The 23,797-nt window shown below is 33.9% G+C and overlaps 3 protein-coding genes across 4 annotated transcripts; 1 reads left to right on the top strand and 2 right to left on the bottom strand.

Annotated features, from left to right (window-relative positions):
* Positions 1–540: 540 nt before the first annotated feature.
* On the bottom strand, positions 541–7,139 carry Mcm2 (DNA replication licensing factor Mcm2). Of its 2 annotated transcripts, XM_081986399.1 has the most exons (14): positions 7,018–7,139; positions 6,819–6,962; positions 6,586–6,740; positions 6,287–6,530; positions 6,051–6,236; positions 5,784–5,995; positions 5,539–5,731; positions 5,051–5,486; positions 1,863–2,113; positions 1,554–1,810; positions 1,301–1,505; positions 1,065–1,247; positions 859–1,014; positions 541–807 (listed from the first exon to the last, which is right to left on the bottom strand). In XM_081986399.1, exons 2-14 carry the CDS (start codon positions 6,837–6,839, stop codon positions 676–678), a joined length of 2,631 nt encoding a protein of 876 aa, XP_081842525.1. In that variant the 5' UTR covers positions 6,840–6,962; positions 7,018–7,139; the 3' UTR covers positions 541–675. The 2 variants fall into 2 exon arrangements, with proteins under 2 accessions (XP_081842525.1, XP_081842524.1); XM_081986398.1 differs by having other exon boundaries at positions 6,819–7,062.
* Positions 7,140–7,345: 206 nt separating this feature from the next.
* Positions 7,346–8,838, top strand: LOC145733542 (uncharacterized). The gene is made up of 4 exons (XM_081986422.1): positions 7,346–7,641; positions 7,698–7,975; positions 8,032–8,343; positions 8,402–8,838. The coding sequence occupies exons 1-4, from the start codon at positions 7,488–7,490 to the stop codon at positions 8,765–8,767; spliced, it is 1,110 nt and encodes a 369-aa protein (XP_081842548.1). The 5' UTR covers positions 7,346–7,487; the 3' UTR covers positions 8,768–8,838.
* Positions 8,839–8,956: 118 nt separating this feature from the next.
* cysu (peroxidase homolog) lies at positions 8,957–21,823 on the bottom strand. Its single transcript, XM_081986400.1, has 13 exons — positions 21,540–21,823; positions 11,977–12,159; positions 11,826–11,902; positions 11,681–11,771; positions 11,430–11,621; positions 11,184–11,380; positions 10,880–11,132; positions 10,684–10,829; positions 10,387–10,628; positions 10,200–10,332; positions 9,817–10,147; positions 9,486–9,764; positions 8,957–9,430 (listed from the first exon to the last, which is right to left on the bottom strand). The coding sequence occupies exons 1-13, from the start codon at positions 21,551–21,553 to the stop codon at positions 9,325–9,327; spliced, it is 2,244 nt and encodes a 747-aa protein (XP_081842526.1). The 5' UTR covers positions 21,554–21,823; the 3' UTR covers positions 8,957–9,324.
* Between the last annotated feature and the right edge of the window lie 1,974 nt (positions 21,824–23,797).

The raw sequence follows: 23,797 nt of genomic DNA, 5'->3' as shown, positions 1-23,797 counted from the left end.
ATTCCAGATGGTTTTAAAAGCCTCTCAACGCTTCCAGATGGTTCTAATAGCATTCCAAGTTTCCAAAAAACCTTTACAGTACATTTCAAAGACATTTTCAACAGTTCAGGTGTTTCTAAAAGTATTTAGAACTTTCCAAATATCTTTCAAGCACATTACAAAAGCTTCCAGCAATGTTATAAGTTTTTAAAAGCATTCAGAACAGTTCAGATAGTTCTAAAATCTTCAAGAAGCTTCTCAAAAGATCCACAACCCTCCCAAAATCCTATCTAGTACATTTCAAAAGCTTCCAGATCTTCTACAAGCTTTTAATAGCATTAAGAACTTTTCAATAACGTACAGAATAGTCCAGATGCTTCTAAAACGTTCCTGAAGTTTTCAAAAATTTTAGAACACTCCCAAGAATTAAGATAGCCAATACTAAAAATGCCAAAATAGGAGGAAAGATTCCGCCATTTTAAAAAAATAATTATGTACTTTTTGGTATCGTTATAAAGATTTTTAGAGATGTTATTTCCGATAACTTTCAATTAGAACCAATTAAACATTTTAGAACGTTTATTCACTTTTAATGCAAAAATATTCTAAACTCTAACACACAAACAGTGATGTAAAACTGACTTATTAAAATACGGCTTAACTTTAATTCTTAACATAAACAACAAACAGTTGCTCTTAATCTTCAGCTATAGATTCGGGAACAGTATGAAGAATGACCTTCCTTTTAGGGTCATAAACAAAGTGATTGTTTTCGAAAATTTTGCTTTGGTAGAAAGGCTTCAAGTCGTGAATATCGATTTGTTTTGCCTGAAAACCAGTTTATTAGCAATGCATTTTAACAAAAGAAGTCAATCAAACCTTATCCATGAGATCCTTTTCGTCTATTTCTATAGTCAGAGCTTCCATTTCGTTGGTCGCCCTTTGGAATGTCAACTGGTCCTGTGCAAGCTGTCTTAAAATGTAAAAGAGCAACTCACTATGGTCCTTCTTGAATGATAGGTATCTTTGAAAAACCTGAACAAAACCATTAATCATAAAACAATATTCAAAAAATAACAACTAACTTGTCGCATGGATTTCATAACGCTGTATTTTTGCGTTTCCACAAAACTTTCCAACATCATCCTAACTGCCATGTTAACGTCTTCCTCTTGAACGTATTCTCTTAAATGCATTCTGGCATGAGCCTCGCTCATCCTGATGATGCTTTCAATGTGACGCACTGTGATTGGAAGACTTCCGGTAGCCTAACAAATTGCACTGTGTTATTATATTAAAATTAGATAAACTGAGAACGCACCAGAGATTCTTGTCTCAGTTGACTGTAAATGTTGGCAACCTTGTCTTGGTCCATATTTTGTAGTTTGGGATGAATATTTTCTCGTGCATACACAATGTATTTCTTTAACATTTCTTGATGTATTTGGGTTTCACTTTCGATTTCAGTCTCTTCCACGTCTTTCTTTGCTGCTGGATGATGTCGAATGTGGGAGTTTACCACAAATCTGCACAAGTTTGATTTAAGATTAGGAACAGTTTGGTTTAAGTTGTACCTGGCCAGATGCTGGTCCTGAATTGGGTCCACTTCATCTCTAACAACACACAATATGTCAAAACGAGACAAAATAGGATCGGACAAGTTGACGTTTTCTGTAAAAGTCATACTGGCGTCATATCTGCCGCCTATCGGATTGGCGGCCGCTATTACCGAACATCGGGCCTGAAGACTGGTCACAATACCAGCTTTTGAAATGGAAATCGATTGTTGTTCCATGGCCTCGTGGATTGACGTCCTGTCTTGATCATTCATCTAGTATTCATTTATTTATGTAACAGTCTACTTTGTAACCATTTACATTCACCTTATCAAACTCATCAATAAGACAGACGCCTTGATCGGCTAGAACTAAGGCTCCAGCCTCTAAAGTCCATTCTCTAGTAGCTGGATTGCGTCGAACGTAGGCGGTCAAACCAACCGCACTGGCACCTTGTCCCGTAGTGAAAACGGCTCTAGGTGCGATTTTTTCGACGAATTTTAAAAATTGAGACTTGGCAGTACCAGGATCACCACATATAAGAACATTGATGTCGCCTCTTATTTTGTGTTTTTGTCCTTTAAAGGTATTGTAAAAATTAATGTTTCAATTTAAGGGTTTCCATGGAAAAATATTTTAAATTTAAAGCTTGTTGCTAGAGATTTTCGTATTTAGAAGTATAGTGACTGGAAGAGGCCTGTACAAGTGTTGGAGGTCTTTTAGGACCATTTTGAAAGTGCCAGAGAATTCTAAATGCTACTAAGAACCTTTTTAAAAGCGCCAGAGGCATCTAGAAGTGTGTTACACCTTCTGATAATTGTTTTAAATTGACAGACACCTTAAACAGTACTTTGAAAGTTTCATAGTCTTTTAAATGCTACTGACAACCTTCTAAAAAGTGCCAGAGGCCAGTACAAGTGTCTTAAATCTTCCCATAACTGTTTTCAATTGCCAAAGGTCTCTAGGATCGTTTTGAAAGTGCCAGAGACCTCTAAATATTACTGAGAACCTTTTAAAAAGCGCCAGAGGCATCTACAAGTGTGTTACACCTTCTGATAATTGTTTTAAATTGATAGACACCTTAAACAGTACTTTGAAAGTTTCATAGTCTTTTAAATGCTACTGACAACCTTCTAAAAAGTGCCAGAGGCCAGTACAAGTGTCTTAAATCTTCCCATAACTGTTTTCAATTGCCAAAGGTCTCTAGGATCATTTTGAAAGTGCCAGAGAGCTCTAAATGTTACTGAGAACCTTTTAAAAAGCGCCAGAGGCATCTACAAGTGTGTTACACTTTCTGATAATTGTTTTAAATTGACAGACACCTTAAACAGTACTTTGAAAGTTTCATAGTCTTTTAAATGCTACTGACAACCTTCTAAAAAGTGCCAGAGGCCAGTACCAGTGTCTTAAATGTTCCCATAACTGTTTTCAATTGCCAAAGGTCTCTAGGATCGTTTTGAAAGTGCCAGAGACCTCTAAATGTTACTGAGAACCTTTTTAAAAGCGCCAGAGGCATCTACAAGTGTGTTACACCTTCTGATAATTGTTTTAAATTGATAGACACCTTAAACAGTACTTTGAAAGTTTCATAGTCTTTTAAATGCTACTGACAACCTTCTAAAAAGTGCCAGAGGCCAGTACAAGTGTCTTAAATCTTCCCATAACTGTTTTCAATTGCCAAAGGTCTCTAGGATTGTTTTGAAAGTGCCAGAGACCTCTAAATGCTTCTGAGAACCTTTTTAAAAGCGCCAGAGGCATCTACAAGTGTGTTACACCTTCTGATAATTGTTTTAAATTGACAGACACCTTAAACAGTACTTTGAAAGTTTCATAGTCTTTTAAATGCTACTGACAACCTTCTAAAAAGTGCCAGAGGCCAGTACAAGTGTCTTAAATCTTCCCATAACTGTTTTCAATTGCCAAAGGTCTCTAGGATCATTTTGAAAGTGCCAGAGACCTCTAAATGCTACTGAGAACCTTTTTAAAAGCGCCAGAGGCATCTACAAGTGTGTTACACCTTCTGATAATTGTTTTAAATTGACAGACACCTTAAACAGTACTTTGAAAGTTTCATAGTCTTTTAAATGCTATTGACAACCTTCTAAAAAGTGCCAGAGGCCAGTACAAGTGTCTTAAATCTTCCCATAACTGTTTTCAATTGCCAAAGGTCTCTAGGATCATTTTGAAAGTGCCAGAGACCTCTAAATGCTACTGAGAACCTTTTTAAAAGCGCCAGAGGCATCTACAAGTGTGTTACACCTTCTGATAATTGTTTTAAATTGACAGACACCTTAAACAGTACTTTGAAAGTTTCATAGTCTTTTAAATGCTACTGACAACCTTCTAAAAAGTGCCAGAGGCCAGTACAAGTGTCTTAAATCTTCCCATAACTGTTTTCAATTGCCAAAGGTCTCTAGGATCATTTTGAAAGTGCCAGAGACCTCTAAATGTTACTGAGAACCTTTTAAAAAGCGCCAGAGGCATCTACAAGTGTGTTACACCTTCTGATAATTGTTTTAAATTGACAGACACCTTAAACAGTACTTTGAAAGTTTCATAGTCTTTTAAATGCTACTGACAACCTTCTAAAAAGTGCCAGAGGCCAGTACAAGTGTCTTAAATCTTCCCATAACTGTTTTCAATTGCCAAAGGTCTCTAGGATCATTTTGAAAGTGCCAGAGACCTCTAAATGCTACTGAGAACCTTTTTAAAAGCGCCAGAGGCATCTACAAGTGTGTTACACCTTCTGATAATTGTTTTAAATTGACAGACACCTTAAACAGTACTTTGAAAGTTTCATAGTCTTTTAAATGCTACTGACAAGTCTGACAACCTTCTAAAAAGTGCCAGAGGCCAGTACAAGTGTCTTAAATCTTCCCATAACTGTTTTCAATTGCCAAAGGTCTCTAGGATCATTTTGAAAGTGCCAGAGACCTCTAAATGTTACTGAGACCCTTTTTAAAAGTGCCAGAGGTTTCTACAAGTGTCTTACATCTTCCAACAATTGTTTTAAATTGACAGCAACTTCAAGAACCATTTTGATATACTGGCAACCTTGTAAAAAATGCCAGAGGCCTCTAGGGCCATTTTGAAAATGCTTGAGCTCTCTAGATACTACTGCAAACCTTCTAGAAATTGCCACAGCGCTCTACCAGTATCTTAGACCTTTCTAGAATTGTTCTAAGCATTTTAAAATTCCCAAAGGTTCCTAAATACGACTGAAAACTTAAAAATTGTCAGAGGAGTGTTTATGTGAGTCAATGAGAAGAAAAAGATCTATCAACTTATCAGAAAGTTCCATTAAAAATTTATCAACTTTTGTATTTTTTTTTTCACTTTTGTCATGGTCTATTATTTTACTCATTCCTTTATGTTAACAGGTTTTTCCTATCTGAAAAAATAAAGTCGCCAGAAGCTGTCTAAACATACGAACCAACCCTGTATGTACATCAGAAACGAATAATTTACTTTTGGAATAAAACTAAAATCAAGTTAACCACTTCTATGAAACTTACCTGGATTTTTAGGTTCTCCACCAAACAAAGTCAAAGCCAAAGCCCTTTTAATATAATCGTGTCCAAAAATAGAGGGGGCAATTGAAGCAATTATCCGATCAGCAATCCTGTGATCTTTACTCAACTTAATAATCGAACTAATATCGTCGTCGGTCAACGACTGAACAATCTGTTTGCAATCTTTAACCATCAAGTGATTGACGAATATAACGGTGGAAAACACGGGAAAACCGTTGTCCACGTTAAGAGAACCGTCGTAACTATTTGTGTAAATTCCGGTGATGTCAACCTCATCACCCGGTTTGCATCTATCGCACAAATCGGCTAAAAGAATACAATCTTTAGAACGGGGCACCCGACCTGCAGGAATTCGTCCTGGAGATTCTTGAAGGGTGACTTTCTGATAGTTTCTGTACAGCGTTTGTTCCATGTTGATCTACGATTGTTGATACTGTAATCTGGTTTAAAGTTAATTTGAAAAACCTTACCGAAAATGGACCGCTACTTTGACACTCTGGGCAGGAATTTGGCTTTACTTCCATGTCTTGTGTTTGAGTGAAAGGCCCCAGCACGAAACCGCAGCGGCTACAGTCGAATTTAATTAAAGATAATTGAGGTAATACTCCTGTAGTGGCAGTTACTACACCCAGAGTTCTCACTAACTGGTTAACATGTAATTTTCTGTGTAAAAACAATGTTAGCATAAATCAATGACTTTTACCGTATTTTATACCTGAAAGTTCGCAATTCTTCAATGAGAGGCAGTTCAGAGATTCTAATATGAATTTCATTTGTTACTCTATCATAACTGGGGTACATGGATAGTACAATGTCTTTGGCGACTTCATCAAATATTTCCAGCATTTGGAACGGCGCTTCCGGTAAAAAGTAAGCAAGAACATGTTCTTTGTTTGCCAAATTAGGAAACTCTACAGTAAAACTGGACTGTAAATTGAATTAAATAATAGTAATACAAAACAAAAAGTGTAAAGTTAATGACCTGATTATTTTCACACATTCTACGAATTTTTTCTTTATAAATGTACTGTCCTTTACTATTAACATAAGTCCTAAGAAAATTCTTAAATCTGTTGGCAATTTCTGTCCGGGGACCCATCATAATCACCCATTCTTTAATAGAATAACCTTTAGTATCTTCCAAGTTTTCTATAGATTCTATCATCTCCTAAAAGCAAATTTTCTGGGTGCTGCATAATGATTATCATAATTAATTACCTCATCTTCCTGTTCACCAGCAGCTGCCTTCTCAGCCCTTCTCCTTTTATTCCTAGGATCCTCATCATCATCTTTGTCATAGAACAATTCACGGTCATCCCTCCTTAAGATCCCTAACTCTCTGTCCCTTTGCCTTAATTCTGCTTCAGCTGCCAGCCGATCTCCCACTGACATTGAATCATATTCATCTTCATCCAGTATTCTTTCATCATACCGGTCTAGATGAGGCATTGGCCGGTAATCACTAAAGAAATAATTTCATTTAATTTTAGTTGAAGTGAAGTTGAATTAACTATCACTTTTCCATGTTTTCCCCGAAAAGCTCCTCTCCATCTTCCTCTTCCATATCGGCGTCCATGTCACCCAACAGTCCCTCATCTTCAAAAGGCTCCAAATCCTGGGCAGGAGATGACATGTTTGATCTAGGTGTGGGAGCTGGAGACTCATCATCTGGCTGAATTAATTACAGTTTTTTTTTGTTACGACAAACCCATGCAAAGTTCTAAACAAGAACTATAGATTGTACACTTACCCTTCTAGGTGTTCTAGGCATGTTGCAGTAGTACAAATAAGCAGGTTTTTCAGCTTATCAATTGTAAAATAACAACTTTTTATAATGGTGGATTGTTTAATAACAAACGTAACAGTGATGTAGTCAATTAAATTGAATTAATACCTAAAAAAGTGATAATTAAAAAACTAAACACAATGATAATTGGCAGAGCTGTAACCTGTAACCACTAGTAACCAGTTTTTGGCGCCAAAACTAAACATGATTGTCAAAAATGTTAGGTTAGTGGTTGATAGGGGCTAGCAATGTTGCCAAGTTCTACTGTAATTACAGTTAAGTTAAAATTACTAGAAGAAAAAGACTGAAAACTCCATAGTTCTTGAGTAATTTTTATTTGTAATAAACTACTAATTTAGAAATGTATTTGCTTTAAGCCTTTCTGTTTATTAATTAAATTAACTCGCGGTCATTGCACCGAAAGTCATTTTTTAGTATGTATTTGGCACCGATGCAGAAATGACATGTCATATGTGCGGACGACAGTTGAAAAGTTGGGTTATGTATATGTATTGTGTTTACTATTTGTGCTATTGTTTACAAAATTTGTATTTAATTTTAAAGTTAATATTTTGTTACAGTACAGTTAGCAATTTACTTGTAAAGCAGTTATTTACCTTATAATTTCAAACAATGACATCAAAGCCAAGAGAAGAGGAAACACTAGTGTTTCTGGACTTTACTGATAAACTTCCCAGTGATATACTAAAAAGCAAAGTGTTTTTTCGGGTAGCAAATCTGGATACCCCAAATCCACTTGTACAAGTTAATGACCTAATTTTTAAGGGTAAGTAGCTCCTGCATTTTAAATCTATCCGGTTGTTTAATCACACCAGTTCACAGGCACTGTCCAACATTGCATAGGAACAAACATGTTTTTCAAAAGTACTGAGGAAAATGACATTTTGGAGTTTCCATACAGGGAAACATCAACAACTAAATTAGAGTTTCTGCACTTACAAAGCAAAGTAATTGCTTGTAAACAGATGAGAGTTTCTACAAAAGAAATTCCGTTACCAGACAATAATGATAATGTGCAGTTCAACTTAAATTGGGATTACAAAACCCTACTAAAAAAATTTGAGAATGGAACCTTAGACTATAAATACTTAACAAATGAGGTAGGTTTGGATATTTTAACTGCAGTAATAGTTTTTATGTTGATGGTTTTCCACAGAGTTACCAGGGTGAAAGAATGGAGGAATTTGAGGAAACTCCTTTGAATGAGAGTGTTAGTATTACTGAAGATGGAAGTGCAGAAGAAGTAAGTGAGACTAAAAATATGAGTGACAATATGGAAGTAGAAGAAGTGGCAGATATTAGTCATGAAGTGCTTGACAAGCAATTATCTAATGAACTTAGTGAAGCTTATAAAAGCCTGTTGCTTTTGGCTTGCACACCTGTAAAGAGAAAAATAACTGAAGAACTGGAAGTGCAATGTTCACCACCATATAAAAACAACTTTAAATATAGAAATATTGAGTGCAAGGTTATTATAGTTTTTACTTTTATTATTCCTTTTAGTCTAAATTTGAGAAAAATTTCAGATCCTTGCAAGACCATTATTTTCCTACCACAATCAACAGAAAAACAAAATCCTGGAAGATAATATTAACCTAAACAGATGTGTATTGTTTGGCTTGCTACCACCTATAAACAATCAACCTAAACTCTTGACAGACGCAGAGAAAAATGCACTTCTAACCATAGAAAACATGGAGAATCTTGATTTGCCTGCTAGGCTTCTAGTGCTCACAGCTCAAATGAAAGAAATTGAGGCCCAAATTGAGCTAAACACAGCAGAACAAAACAATGAAAAGGATGAATTTGATCGAAGTCCTTTAGAGACTCTTAGTATTTACCAGAGGCTTATAAATGCTTTACAAAAACGTATTCAAGAAATAGATTGTTAATAAACTGTATGACAGGATTTTGTGATATTTTAATGTAATATATTATTTCTAATAAATAACACTTAAGAACTTTTTTTGTTTTAGTTTGGTAGTATTTGCACCTATATGTCGTCCACATTAATTCCGTCGGTTTAAAGTGCTTCCTTCACTTAATTTAAGGTATAAATATGCCTTTTGCTGTGCATTGGAACCCTTATGGATCAAAATAAAAATTTTCTAAGCACTTTTAAGCAAAAATGTCATTTTTCCAATTTTTTAATAGTTGTAAATGATTAGACAACCACACGTTTTTGTATTTTATACTTCCTTTCTATTATTTTATATAAAAATATTACAAAACACTTATAATTAAAATATGGACGAAAATGACTTTTAGCTGTAAAGATGATACACTATTAAATACATACTGATAAATTATTGCATAGATATGTACATAGTTTTTTTTATGTGATCATTTTAGTACCTAAAATGTCAATATGTGATGTCACATTTGATAAATTCGCTCTCTCGCTTAAAAAATAAATATTACAATTAAACTATGGCATCCTGATAAGTTCTTATTTTTTTAATAAGGGTTCAAAAAACGAGTGATGAGGAAATTCGGCCCATTTGGAGAAATCCATGTTGGGTATCACTTGACTTTTACAAGGCACTCGGGGATTGCTATAATAATAGAATTGTTAGCTAGATAATGTAATGCAAAATTGTGGTAACATACATTTCATGGTCTGGTAGGACCATGGGAAATAGCTGAATGGTATCAAGTAGATCCGTGTTATCACATACAATCCTGGCCAATCTGACTTTGCGAATTTCTTCTAACTGATCTACAGTAAATGAAGAAGGTTGATTGGGTAGTTCGTACCAAAATCTGTCTCCTCTTCTAGAGTAGCTAAACTGCGTGGCAATGATACAAGCAAAAGTTGGTCCCAACATGCTGCCTGGCAGTGGTTTTTCGCACACACCACCTGACCACAAGTCAATATCGTATGGATGTCTACAAATTTACTGTTTAAATAAAACAGTAGCAAAAAGTAGTTTAAACATACTGGTAAATTGAGGCGTATTTAGCTACAGTTTCATTAGGCATAGAACCCAACATGTCGTCAAAACTGTTTGAAACTGGTAATCCACAGAACTTTCTGAACTCCATATAACCAGGAATACCAAATTCTCTTCCTCTTTGCATGTTGAAGCTCACTAAATCCATACCAAAGCGAGAGCCTACTTTTTTAAACAGGTGATTGGTCACTTCTTGAGTAATCGAATCGTCCATAGCTTGTGCCACTTGGTTTAACAAACCCATAATGTATTCATCCAATACTCCAGCTCTGTAGAGGTCGTAGGGTCGCCTAATTAGATCTGATAATCTTTTGGAAGCTACAATTACATGTTATAGTGTCATTTAAATTTAAATTGCATATAAACTGACCGATAAATTTATGAGATTTGCTCCATCGTTCTACAGCGGTAGGCAGCAATGAGTGACCAAATCTAAAGGCGGCTGCTGCAAAGGCATCGATAACGTTAGGGTTGATATTTGAGTCATATCCCTGCCAATAGCCCTAATAGCCGAACCAAAGTTGCATTTTAAAACCTTTATAACTTTTGTTGTGTACCTCTTTGTGTAGCAACAATCCAAACTTTTCCATAACATCCTTGCCTAATAGAATGGGTAAAAATTCGTTGTATGTAATATGTTGAATGATGGCAATAATAATTCTTCTAGATTCCTGAAACAAAGTCTCATCATCCCAGTGGGGATTTACTTTCGCTAATTCCTTAGCTATCCTGTTATGTTCTCTGGCCATTAGAGTGTGCATAACAGACAGAATTAGCTGCTCGTTTACTCGAATTTCCCCTATAATAACGTTCGTTATTGACTTCTAAAATGTTTTGTGGTAATTGGTAAATACCTGCTTCAAAACAGTACATGCTAGCATTTGGTCTAGTGCAGCCTTCATCGGGAATATCCAGTTTTAAAGGCAACAAATCCTTTAAACCGTATTCGGCGAAAGCTGGATTCATTCTTAAGAGACCTCCATGTCCTTCACGAAGTTTTCTAGAAAATCAATTTGGCTTTATGTCCTTTACATGGATTTTTACACTAACCGTGCATGATGTTCAGAAATTCCATAGACAGTATTCCCATCCAGAACCCCTGTAAGCGTATTGTATGGCACTTTCGAACCCAAACGACAGCCAGGCCTAACGGCCGGAAATGATCTAACAAAGTTAAAACATTTTACGTTATACATGTTATAAAAGTAGTCATCTTCAGGGATTTCGATTTCGTTACAGTAGGGATGTTTTAACGGTGCTGGTTTTCCGCAACATTCCTCCGGGTCGTTTCTATTGAAAGGATCTGCAAATACAAAGTTTGTACAAAGGTTTTTTTAACGTTTGTTAATGGTACCTAATGGAGTGGCGGTTAAGGTGTAGTCGTGGTCCATAAATTGGCCCCAGGCTATGATCATCAAGGTACCGGCGTGGTCGTGAAAACCTTGGTCAGGGTGCATAACTCTTGAAACCACTCTAGAACCAGGCAAAGGTCCTCCAGTGAGACTTATACGTGGATCTGACATTCCATCAGCATACAAAGGTCCCATTAACCTGAAAGAATTTAAATTAGGTTTTTAAAAAGTTATTTAAAATTTTTTACCTGGTGAAGGGAGTGTTAATAGCACCCCAAGTTGGGTGCTCCAAATTAGTGCAAAGCCCATCGTAACGCCGGTACTTCCCAGGTCGACACTCCACATTGGATAAATATGGCGGACAGACATCTCTTATCATTGTTTTACTAGTGTCAATTAAAGGAAGACCTTTCTCAATATCTTCATAAGTCAAGCCATATCTGCCATGAGGTTACAATTATTACATTTCACAACAAATTAACTAGTAAAGTAGCCTTACGTTCTGGCTAAGTTGTTGGATATATCCAGAAGTAACTCGCCAACAGTGGCGACATCCTCAGGTTTCCAGTCTCTGTATGGCTGGGCAACAGCTGAATTTTTAGTGAGTGTGAAGTTTTGAATAAGAGTGAAAGAAGATGACTTACGTATTCTTTTTCTTGCTTCCAAATATGCTGCATTGACTGCATCGTAAGTGATGCAAGTGTGAGGGCCGTTATATCCTCTGAATCAAAATATTTTGGTTATTTATGTACGAGTGAATTGTTTTAATTATTGTGCTAGCTAGTTAATACTTACGAGTTACTCCCCCTTAACAAGTTATACTGGTAATCAAAAAGACTGCTTCTAGGAGGACCATTCAAAAGCAAAGCGCAATCATTGTTTCCGTTTCCTGCTACTTCTAACGGTTGGTACTGTACAATGGATGTCGCAAGTTCAACATGAAGGAACCAGCACAGCCCTACCCATAGGCTTGGACCCCTGTAACAAGAACAATAGTATGTTTTTTTTTGGCCAGGATATAAAAGTAATGGTCATGTATACAACATGTACTTTTAATACTGGACCGTTTGTGGTAATTGAATTTTTCCGACCAGTTTTAATTTAACTTTGTCCCTGATACAAATACGTTCACTTTTAAAATCGTTGAGAACCATGTATGTGTGTATTAATGGCCCAGTAGATCACTTTCAGAAGGTCATCGTCACATGTTCTGCTCATTTGGAGTCAATTGAACTTGTATGGGAATACCGCAAAGATGATCGTAACGACACTGCCAATTAAATATTGTGTAATATTTATTCCAATTTTATCGCCCATTGGAACGAAATCACGATAATTCAATTATAGCACGTGCCTTATACAGATCAGTTGAGATTGATCTGGTTTTATTGCAAATGATCACGAAACATGAGGGACTATAAATGATTCATTATTCATAAAAATGTTATTGATGACCTTATGTCAAACTATTTTGCAAAATGATCTTTAATAGAAGCACCCACAGGTAGTTAAAATGTGTCATTAACGTTGTTAGCTTTAAAACTTTAATGATAGCTTTTGCAACATTTCTGACTGATAAAATCAACATATTAATGCATTAGTTGCTATATAAGTTGAGCAAATTAGGTGGGTCTAAAATGATTTGTATCCTCCGACGATTTACTTTTGAAATCCATTTTAATGATCACTAATTCCAGACTCTTTACAATAACGTTTACTTTCACTTCATCAATTTTCTTTTGTAACAGTACTGCCAGTTTGTGTTGAGCAACACGTCAAGATATACTCGTATAATGATACAGATTCGCACCCAACCGGTTAATTATGGTACTGCATCAATTCGTTCAGACGTTTTGCTGATTTGGGTCAACGGTTATGAGGTTATATTCTTATTTAGTGTTGGTGTAGTAAAGGACAAAGTATAAAAATTGTATAACCAATGGAACCAGAGACACTACACAAATATAAATACATAATAGGAAGACCAAAAACAGAATCCAAATTTGCCAACAGTATTCGATCTTAATTTGTTAATAACGATGATAAATTATTGATTAGTTTTGATTGATTACTTGCAGTTTTAGGCATCGAAAATATAATAATCTTGTTTTACCACCACTTACACTGTCCTAGGCAATACCAATACAATTTCGTAACATTCAGAACCATGCTTATTTCACCAAGTTTGATGATTTCGTTTGAAGTCACTTTTATTTGGTAAATTAAAAATTTACATGTTTGGTTTATTCAACTAGAAAATGGTATTCGTTTCCTATGTATTAAAAGTACTATGTAATTAATTATTATAGCATAACCGATATCAATGGATTATTTACACATATTAACTTAATTGGATTACATTGATTAAGAAATAATAAATAGAGTAAAAAGAGTAAATCTATCCGGCTTAAGTTGCTAGCATTTCCTTTTACAAATTGCGGTATACCAAAAGGTGTACAGGGTGTTTCAAATACTCGCATGGTTGGATTGGTATTGCCTGAATTGCTCTTATATTCAGAATTATTTAAAAACAAATTTTGACTGTAATAACAAAATGAAGTAAAAACAAAAATAACTGTCAAAATTGATGTTATATTTTTGAATTGGTATTAGAGCTATTAATGTATTTATTTGTTCTCTCTAACGCCCTTATTAAGTTATATTTTCGCTTACCATAATGTTAATTTTTAATGGTAAATCCTGACAAAACTAACTTTTAATTTAAATAACTGTTGTCTGATAATGTAACCGGTTAAGAGACTGATGACATGAATTTGGACCATTCTGTACAGAAATTACCACAAAGACCAATTGGTCATCGACCATTTCTGTTAAATTGCCCAGGTAGGCCATAATTCTAAATAGGAAACACACAGGAAAAAAGGCAAATAAGTCTCTTTTAAAACCAGTTTCGTAAGCAGTAATGGTTGGATATCGTCATTCTAATGTAATATATGTTGTTGTTGGTGCAAATTAATGAAATGGATATAAGTATTAGCAGCCAGCCCACTTTTTTATTGCCTCCTAACTTTAGCACCGTCCATTGACATGCCTGGGAGTGTAAATTGACACATTCGAAGCAATTCCGATCTACCGCAGATAGCATAACTTTCGATCTTAAAATTAAATGGTACTTCCAATCAACCAGATCAGTTTTTCTACTAATTGTTTTATTGGTTGCGTTTGAAACGATTTCAACTATGCTACTTACGACACTCGTTCAAATTAGCTTCTATCGATTGTTATCTCACCAATGCGTTTGGGAAGCTGTTTGTGCTTAACCCGCCTTGAAAATAGGTTATTATCTGATTGATAGATGAATGAACCGTTCAATACGTAATACTAAATAAACATCAGAAAAGTGGCACACCCTGACTCAAGGCAGTAAGAAAAATGCCACTTGTCGACCTACAAAATCCCTTAAAAACCGGTAAAAGACTCATAAGTTATATGACCCGCCCACGTTGCCAACCGCATATGTGGTAATATTACCAGTCAATAATGAAACAATAACCACGGTTAGGTACAGTTATTATATACAGACAACATTCTGTATATGCGGTGTGGTTTACTACAATCGCCGTTATTTCACAACCATGAGAAGATAAAAGTCTTAAACTGCCACAGCTCGTTCTGTCATTCAATTTATTTAAACAATGGAGGTAGTGTTAGGCATTATCAAAGCAAATAAAATGTGCTTATATTATAATAATATATGCTAATGTACCTAATAACAATAAACGAGATGTTAAATGGTCTCTATCAAATGTTTGCATAATAATGGAGACTAATTAGATCAAGTTATAAAAATGCATATTTTTTGGAATTACATTTGGATTATTGGAATGAAGATTCTGGTAAATATTCAACGAAAGTGACCTAACCAAACCTAAAAATCAAAGAACTATTTTAATTCAACTTCCTAAAATTGTTTTTTTCTCAGTTTTTGGGCAAGTGAAAGTTGTTGCTCTAAAACTTTGTAGCAAAGGAAATTTTGTTGGCTTTTGAAATGGCACTTTTGTTGTTGTTTTTTTATAGAGCAAAGTTATCAATTTTACTCTTCCTTCAAGTGGTTTTTCCATGATATAAATTGCAAAATTTGACATTTTTTATGTACTGTTTAATAGAGTAACACTGTCTGATATTTTCAGTCAATTTGCCTGTCAAACTATCAATATTTTGGGAAGTTTCATTCTGTTTAAAAAAATCACTGACATTTCCCTGTCAAACTGTCATTATTTTGTTCTATTTTCACATTTTTTGCAGAGCAAAGTTATTATTTTTACTCTTCTTTCAGGTGGTTTTTGCGTGGTATAAATTGCAAAATATGGCATTTTTGATGTACTTCTGTTTAATAGAGTAACACTGTCTGATATTTTCAGTCAATTTGCCTGTCAAACTATCAATATTTTGGGAAGTTTCATTCTGTTTAAAAAAATCACTGACATTTCCCTGTCAAACTCTCATTATTTTGTTCTATTTTCACATTTTTTTGCAGAGCAAAGTTATCATTTTTACTCTTCTTTCAAGTGGTTTTTCGTGGTATAAATTGCAAAATATGACATTTTTTATGTACTTCTGTTTAATATAGTAACACTGATATTTTCAGTCAATTTGCCTGTCAAACTATCAAAATTTTGGGAAGTTTCATTCTGTTTAATAGAATCACTGAAATTTCCCTGTCAAACTGTCATTATTTTCTTCTATTTTCACATTTTTTGCAGAGCAAAGTTATCATTTTTACTCTTCTTTCAAGTGGTTTTTGCGTGGTATATATTTGCGTGGTCTGATATTTTCAGTCAATTTGTCTGTCAAACTACCAATATTTTGGGGGTTTTTTCACGTTTTTGTAGAGCAAAGTTATCAATTTTACTGTTTTTTAAGTGAGTTTTCCATGGCAAAACTCCAAACTTGAAAATTTTAACAGGTTTCATTCTGTTTAAGAGAGTTACACTGAAATTTCCCTGTAAAACTGTCATTATTTTGTTCTATTTTCAAATAATAGTCATACATACAATAATTTTCAACAAACTATCAACATTTTCAACAAATTTTACTGTTCTATCATTTAAATCAAACTGTCAATATTTTGGCATTTTTATTGTGTTTCAACAACTTGTGTTACTATTAGATTTATTCGGGTTCATGATTCTGAACTGTTCAGGAACTGTTTTGGGCCACCTACATGGATGAGATGATTTACAGCACTATATAAAAATTATCGTGCAAATGGTCCAAACCCATATTGAAAACAGTTCAGAATTAAAAACCCAAGTCAGTTTCAAGTGTGCTTTGAGTATAATGGAAGCTAAACTAAAAGTGTTATACAAGAAAAGCGAAGTGGTTGATTGTAGGAAGAATATCGTGACTGCGTAACGTAAGTGATTTATTGAAACTATTTAGATCAGCTGTGAACGGACTACAAAATAATGACGATGATAGTCATCAACCTTATTCTTTAGACTGGCCAAACAAAAAAGATTGAATGATATGTAGGCGGTTTAATTTACACAAGAATTTGTATAACCAGGTTGCTTTAAGGTTGGCAGAACTAACTGCAACTAAACTGATCTACTTATTTGTTTTAATTAATTACTGCATTTCGGCACCGAAACCGCATAATAAATATTCTAAACACACGCCTGACCCATAGGCTCGTCGAAATGTAGATCAATAGCAAGTTTCCATATTCAGTAGCTGAAAATGCTATATTTGGCCATAGGCCCCCTTTTTTTGCAGCCAAAAATAATAACAATTTTTCAACATCGTTCAGCACCAGTTAGTTGAAACGTGTTTTATTGACATGACATTAATAATCATCAGTCAAAAAAGAAATAGGGGCGACAGGTGTTTTGTTTGGTTTAATTTATATGTTGTGTAAGATGTTATGTAAAGTGAATTATGATATATATGAGCCTACTGGCAGTGAACATGAATATATTAAACAGAAACCTCTTGCCTTGAAGAGAAAAAGCAGTTTTAGAAACTTTTCAGAGCTAAAAAATTATTAAAAAATTATCAATAATTTGACTTTTTTGGTAGATACAGAAATGCAAAAACAATTTCGTCTTGCATTGATTCTTTAGTAGCTAATTTATCATGTTTGCTTCATAGTTCATATTTTATTACAATTATTGATTTATATGACTTCCAAGTTCACATTTTTAATGCATTTATCAAATTGTTTGTATTTAATAACATTACGCAATGAAAAAATGTAGTGAATTTATTGCTTGACAGGTACTAACAAGTTCTTAACAACATTTTACATGGCTGACAGGAAAATAAAAGTTGGGCTGCATAATAAATTTAAGTAATCAATTACAGCCAGTTTTTTGGAGGCTTAATTTTAGTTAATTAGTGATCGTAATGTTAAGGCTACTGTTACAAAAAAAATGTTTTAATAGGAAGTACCAGGGCTGCTGGCCTTAACATTACAAAATATTTACGTCAACATTTTAGAAGCTCTAATTACGTAAAGATACACAATACCCCAACTTTTACTCAGACAAGGCTATACCGTAAAATAACACCAGATTACTGAATTATTATGCAACTTTTTGATGAAGTCTTGAGAATTTTACGTTAACATTATAATGTAACTAATTAATAAATATTAGATCGCGGATGTTGTTTTTTTTTAGGTGTGGCAATCTCCGTATATGCTTCTGGTATTTTATGATGCAAATTACAGAAAATGTCAAATTAAAGTAGGTAGGAAAAACTTGAAAAAAACACTGACGATAATATTAAGCATTAATTTGTAGTTTTTGTACTAAAGAGGCAAGGCAATTTATTTTAATGCGATCACCTTAAGTAAACATACAATCAAGAATAACTTGAATACCAGCTGTTAAATAGGTCGAAAAGGTTTATGCAAATAAGAGTATTATTTATTGATGATATTGATAAAATAAATAGGCGGGACTGCTTTTGCCTAGAGCCGACAGACATTGTTGTATCTGATGTTACCTCATCTAGTCCACTTTTTGTAAAGGTTGGTAGCAATAATTACACGAAGAGAGTTATCGTGAGTATCCTTTTATAAGTTGGTGATTTCACTTTGTTATCAGTTACTATATCAAATAAATGTGTTAACAAATCTGAGATTATTACTATTCAGCTAAATGCCCAACATTTTCAAGAGAAAAGTAGAAGAATGTATGTTGAAATAATTAATAATAATCATCTTTTTTGAAATCGTTTCAATAAAACAATTACATTAATCACCCTGAAATTAGCCCCATAACTAGCCAATTATTAATATTCCAAAAGGCAAAGTTCAATTTTTCCACTGAAACCCTAAAATTGGTTTTCCACTTAACCCAAAAAAAAATTATAAACAATTATCCTAAATAATTGCACAAAAAATCAAAAAATCGGAACCTCCCGGATTGTGTGAGAATTGTTTTGAAATGATTGAGCTGGCTAAAGGTCTAAAATTCTCAAGAGAATGGCAGAAGAATTTGTTGTAAAATTGCTCAGAAATTTCAAAAGAACACTAACTGATAAAGAAGAGTGCCAGAATGTGTTGAAATGATTGAGCCAGCTAATTGCTCAGATATTCCGAAAAAAGACAAACTGATGAAACAAGAGCAAAGAGAAGCTGGGTAATTGCTCAGAGAACTGATAAAAGAAGAGAGGAAGACTGTGTTGATATGATAATTGCTTGGAAATTGGAAAAGAAGAGTAACAAACAGGCTGCAGGACATTTCCAATTGGACAATCGAGACAATTCAATCAAAGCACATAAATAACCTAATCGACTTATAAACTGTTAATAAATGTCAAGGAACCCTGTAATCAATTAAAGTGTGACATACATGGGGTGTCAGAATGAGAAATGGTACATTTTAATTATAATTTATTAATGACATTTCGAGTTAATATCAGATTCTAAGGAAGTATTGCGGAAGCATTATTGAAAAAGCCTTATGTATGCAAATATGGTTAGACCGTGGAATTTCATGTTATTTTCAGTTACTATTCACAATTTAGAGGGACAAATTTATCAAAATCTTTCTTTTTCTCGATTAAATTATTGAAAAATTTTAAAGTGCTTTTTTTTTGTACTTATTTCACCTTATTTAAGATCCTTTGGTATAAATATGCCTTTTGCTGTGCATTAAAACCCTTCTGGAGCAAAATAAAAAATTGCCAAAATTGCACTTTTTGCAAAAATGGCATTTTTTCAATTTTGGAATGATTGTAACGTTTTTATTTCAATTCTTATAGATTTCACTAAAACGAAAGAGGATAAAAAGCACTACAAAATGAGTCAAATCTAGCTCTTCATGTTACCGAGATATTCACATTCAAAATAATAAAAAAATATCTTGTTATTTACCATTTTATAGTACACCACACTAATCCATCAATTTTGACCTTATATAACATTGGTAATCCTCTTAATTGAAGCTGATGAGCACCAGAAAGAAGTAAATTTTGACCCAAAAATCTTGTTTGTTGCATTTTTAGATTCACTGTGTTCTTGGGAATGTTTCTTAATATGTACTAGCTAAAAGAAGCTTTAATATGAATTGCGTCTAATTGGAATCCACAGTATACGCATTTAGTGGTTACTTAAGTGTAGTAAGAAGAAGATACATTTTGTAGTTTACATAACAGCGCCAATAGTAACGTTTATGTAAAATTTCGCCGTTTACAAAGATTGGATTGCAAAATGAAGACCGTCTGAGAAAGTACCAGTTTATTAAAATGTGAAAGGAATTTGTATGCCTTCTGGTTGAGGTTACGACGGTTGCATAAAAATAATTCACCAAAAAATTAAAACCAGTGAGTTAGCTAAAAAAATGAGTTGTTGTAGTCTGGTGCTGATGAAACCAAAATGTTTAACACTCATATAGCATAATGTAGGTGCTCCACCTTAATTACGCAATCTAAATTCGAGATGTTATGGAGATTACCCAATTAATTAGTCCGTTTTGTGCGATCTTGTTTCTCGAATTTTAGTAACCTTGTAACGCATTCTACTAAATCGATACTGAAAATTCGTGTTTTACAGTTAATTTGCTTACATATATGGCTGCGAAACTGCCGTAATTAAAATTGCAAACTCTGCAATTTGGTGGAAGAATGAGGTGGATGAGACCTTGGTGATTTGTTGTCGTTGACCGTTGTTTTTGTTTAAGAACCAAACAAAAAGTGATTTTTTTAAATATTCTAGTATAAAAGTTTCGTCACAGAATGAATTAATTTCAGTGAAATATTTTAGTTTTGTAAGTTCCAGTTTATAAGAAATGCATTCAATTTTATAGAGTATCATCAAGTTTTGCAGATACCAACATTCTAATTAAAATCAAGGTTGTTTAGCTAGGAAATATGCTTGTGAAATGGTTCAGTACCTACGAGATGCACTCAGGTTCCAGAAATAGTTGAACTGTAAAGCAAACACTAAATTGCTACCCTCATCCTTACAGAATCTGCAGAAAAAACTTAGAAAGTGTTTGAATACAACAAAAAAATACAATTGAAAGGTAAAAGTGAAAGTGAAGAAGTGAACAGGAAGCAGCTAATGAACGTTATTGAACTTAGACCCATAATGTAGATGAGAACAATTATTATGGCATAACCCTAGTTCACAGACAACTTAACAATATACAGAGTGACTCAAGAAATGCGCATTTATATGTCTGTTAAAGTGTAATTCTGTGTATTTGTATATGAATATTGTATTGTATAACAAACACAGAACAGAACAGCAAGTACGAATTCAGGAGATAGATGACCAAACTCTCCACAAAAGGTATCATAATGTAATATGCAATTTTTTACTAAAATTCAAAACAAGGAAGTTAAAAAGGTGGTCAAATTTCAGTCAATCACCCTGTACGACCAACACAGTGTCTAAAGCTAAAGCTAAAACCCCCCTATTTACAGTTTTTCTTAGTTTAGGTTAGGTTTAGTGTTTTTTTCTTTATTATACATTATTTTTTTCCAAGTTTCGGAAGGTTACCTAATTTAAGGTCCTTAAGTATGAATATGCCTGTTGCTGTGCTTGGGAACCTTTATGAAGCAAAATAAAAATATGCCAAAATTGCAGTTTTTACCAAAGCTGCATTTGAATAAAAAATCGTTAAGTGCTTTTTTAGTACTTATTTTACCTATTTTAAGGTTCTTTGGTATAAATATGCCCTTTGCTGTACATTGAAGCCCTTTTTGAGCCAAAAAGAAAAATGACTATTTGGCAAAAATTACAGTTTTCCAATTTTGGCCAAATCAACTGTCTTTTTTCCCCAAAATGCTTTAAAACCAATTTTAAAAATTGTCATTTTGTTGTAACTGGTACCAATATAATCTCATACAGTGCCCATCAACAATCAATATTTTTGTCGTACCTGAGAAAAGTCATGTTACTCCTAGCTACCCACTAAATTGCGTATTCAACCTTTTGACCGTCAGTCACCGATCCGCAAATAAATGCACCACCACACGTCTTGAACGAAAAAACGAAAGTACGGCACCGAAACTAATCGACCATTGCTAAAAAAAATCAGAGTATAAAGTGCGTCAGCGTTGCGTCGACTGCGGTACCACCCGCCGAAGAACTTAAAAGATAGGAAAACCCCCCAAACTGGTGCCCTACTAGAACGGTATACCCGCCAGTACCACATCACCTTCAATGGATTGCGAAAATGAATTAATTGTATCCTCTTGAACTAAATCTCCATTCGGTCCGGCCAAAAAGTAAGAGTTAAGAAAGCTTTATTATGTATACTGACCGTTGATTAATTGTTTTTTAACTACGATAAGATCGTTTGTAGATTTATGTAGACCTTGCCTTAATATAATTACTTATGTTCAGCCAGTTTGAACTCCTGAAATATGTGTTCTAAGTGTCCCAAATAATTTTGTTAGAATTTCCTAACTCCAATTAAAATTCCTATCTTAAATCAATCAAAACTGCGTCGATAACCATCGATATTAAGACCTCATCCACTGTTCTGCAATCTAACAAAGTCACACGTTAGAGTGTGATTGGGTAATTGGTGTTAATAAGCCCGTCATTATGATACGTACAAAGTAATTTTGCATCTTAATTGACACTTAAAAAATAAACCAGGCTGAAAATGGGCATTTTCTACTTATTGCGATTATTTTCAGAATGATTAGTTTATGAGTACACAAAGGTTTTATTACATCTAACCATTAGTATACCTATCAAGATTACATAAGAGATTATAATTCTCATGACATTTAATGGGTGTCTATTATTATTAATGAAAGCAAAACGGTAGAGTTTACCAAACGTTTAAAAATGTACAAAATCCACATAATTTAAGTGTTTATTAACCAGTTTAGTACTAAATAGTACCAGTATTTCCTAACTAGACTTCTTACCCAAAAGCAATAATTGACAACTATTTAGATGTATACTAAATTGTCGTGCGCACACCTTTAATTTCTCTTGCTAATTGCTACGGAAGAAGGTAACAGATGCCACGAATATCTTAAATTGTAAGAGTATGTACATCTTTTATTACATAAAGGGGCAGTAAATTTAGTAGCAATAAATATCAGGCATCAATTTTGCTTCACAACATGGTAAAATATGTGAAAGCGTATTAATAAAAATGTAATACATTGAGTTTATCAAAAAGTTTACTAAAGTAGTTGATTATGCAGGCAAGAAAGTTAATTTTGGTTTTGTAGCAATATGATTTCTACTAAAGCCAAAGCAAGAAAATTGTTGAACACTGCATGAATATTACAAAGGTGAATAACAGTAAATCTGTTTATTTAAATTGGTTGTATGTGAAATATGGCATTGCATAATAACAACGAATAATAAAAATCAAAATTGTAACGCAGTGAAAGTAATCCTCTCACTTTTTCATTGTGAATATGATCACAGATATAATTTAAATTATATGTGGTATAATGATTCACGTTGATTTGCTCTTTATACTAGTTAGATCATCATTTTGGATCGGCCTATAATCTGTCAAGAACTATGTGAAGAAAGAAATATGAACTGGATTGTCACTGAGATATTTTTATATCAGAAAATACAATTAACAGTGACCAAAGCAAAAAATAGACTTGACGACTTGGTGCAGGTTTATAATTTAAAAAGCTTACTGATAGAGGCAAGAGATGTTTTAAATTGAAAAAGTGTGTATTTTGAGTAAACATACTAAGTTACAATTGAGTAAAAAATGTAACTTTTCAACTGTCATAAAACCAGATGTATGGCCTGTCAAATCAAACTTTTTAGACTTGTTACACATTTTGCCTGATTTGTACTAGGTGGTCTAGTAAAGCACTGTTTTGGCTACAATGTGGTGAAAAACTCCACTCTGTAACTAATCTAAAACCAGACTTATGACCTGTCAAAGCATACAGTACTTTTTGGACTTAAGGTTGGTTACACATTGTCGTTTTCATGACCATAATGCTAGCACTAAGCAATTTTTGCCTAATCTGTACCAAGTGACCTAGTAAAGCACTGTTTTGGCTACAATTTGGTGAAGAACTCCACTCTGTAACTATTCTCCAACGAGATTTATGACCTGTCAAAGCAGACCGTGTTTTTTGGACTTAAGGTTGGTTACAGATTGTGGTTTTTCTGACTAGTGCTATTACTAAATATTTT

The sequence above is a fragment of the Ips typographus genome, linkage group LG9 (genome assembly GCF_016097725.1).
Source record: "Ips typographus isolate SLU linkage group LG9, UJ_Ityp_2.0, whole genome shotgun sequence".
NCBI classification, from domain to species: domain Eukaryota; kingdom Metazoa; phylum Arthropoda; class Insecta; order Coleoptera; family Curculionidae; genus Ips; species Ips typographus.
Note: the sequence above shows the minus strand (reverse complement) of the source record. Positions and strands in the feature narration are given on the sequence as shown.

Coding starts and splice junctions, on each gene's coding strand:
- Mcm2 (XM_081986399.1), bottom strand. CDS start 6,839: ATGCCTAGAACACCTAGAAGG. Junction 2,114..5,050: donor TGGAGAACCTAAAAATCCAG/GTAAGTTTCATA, acceptor ATACCTTTAAAG/GACAAAAACACAAAATAAGA. Junction 1,015..1,064: donor TTATGAAATCCATGCGACAA/GTTAGTTGTTAT, acceptor GGTTTTGTTCAG/GTTTTTCAAAGATACCTATC.
- cysu (XM_081986400.1), bottom strand. Junction 10,830..10,879: donor ATTTCTGAACATCATGCACG/GTTAGTGTAAAA, acceptor TTGATTTTCTAG/AAAACTTCGTGAAGGACATG. Junction 10,148..10,199: donor CAAATCTCATAAATTTATCG/GTCAGTTTATAT, acceptor ATGTAATTGTAG/CTTCCAAAAGATTATCAGAT.
- LOC145733542 (XM_081986422.1), top strand. CDS start 7,488: ATGACATCAAAGCCAAGAGAAGAGGAAACACTAGTGTTTCTGGACTTT. Junction 7,976..8,031: donor ATAAATACTTAACAAATGAG/GTAGGTTTGGAT, acceptor GGTTTTCCACAG/AGTTACCAGGGTGAAAGAAT. Junction 8,344..8,401: donor ATAGAAATATTGAGTGCAAG/GTTATTATAGTT, acceptor GAAAAATTTCAG/ATCCTTGCAAGACCATTATT.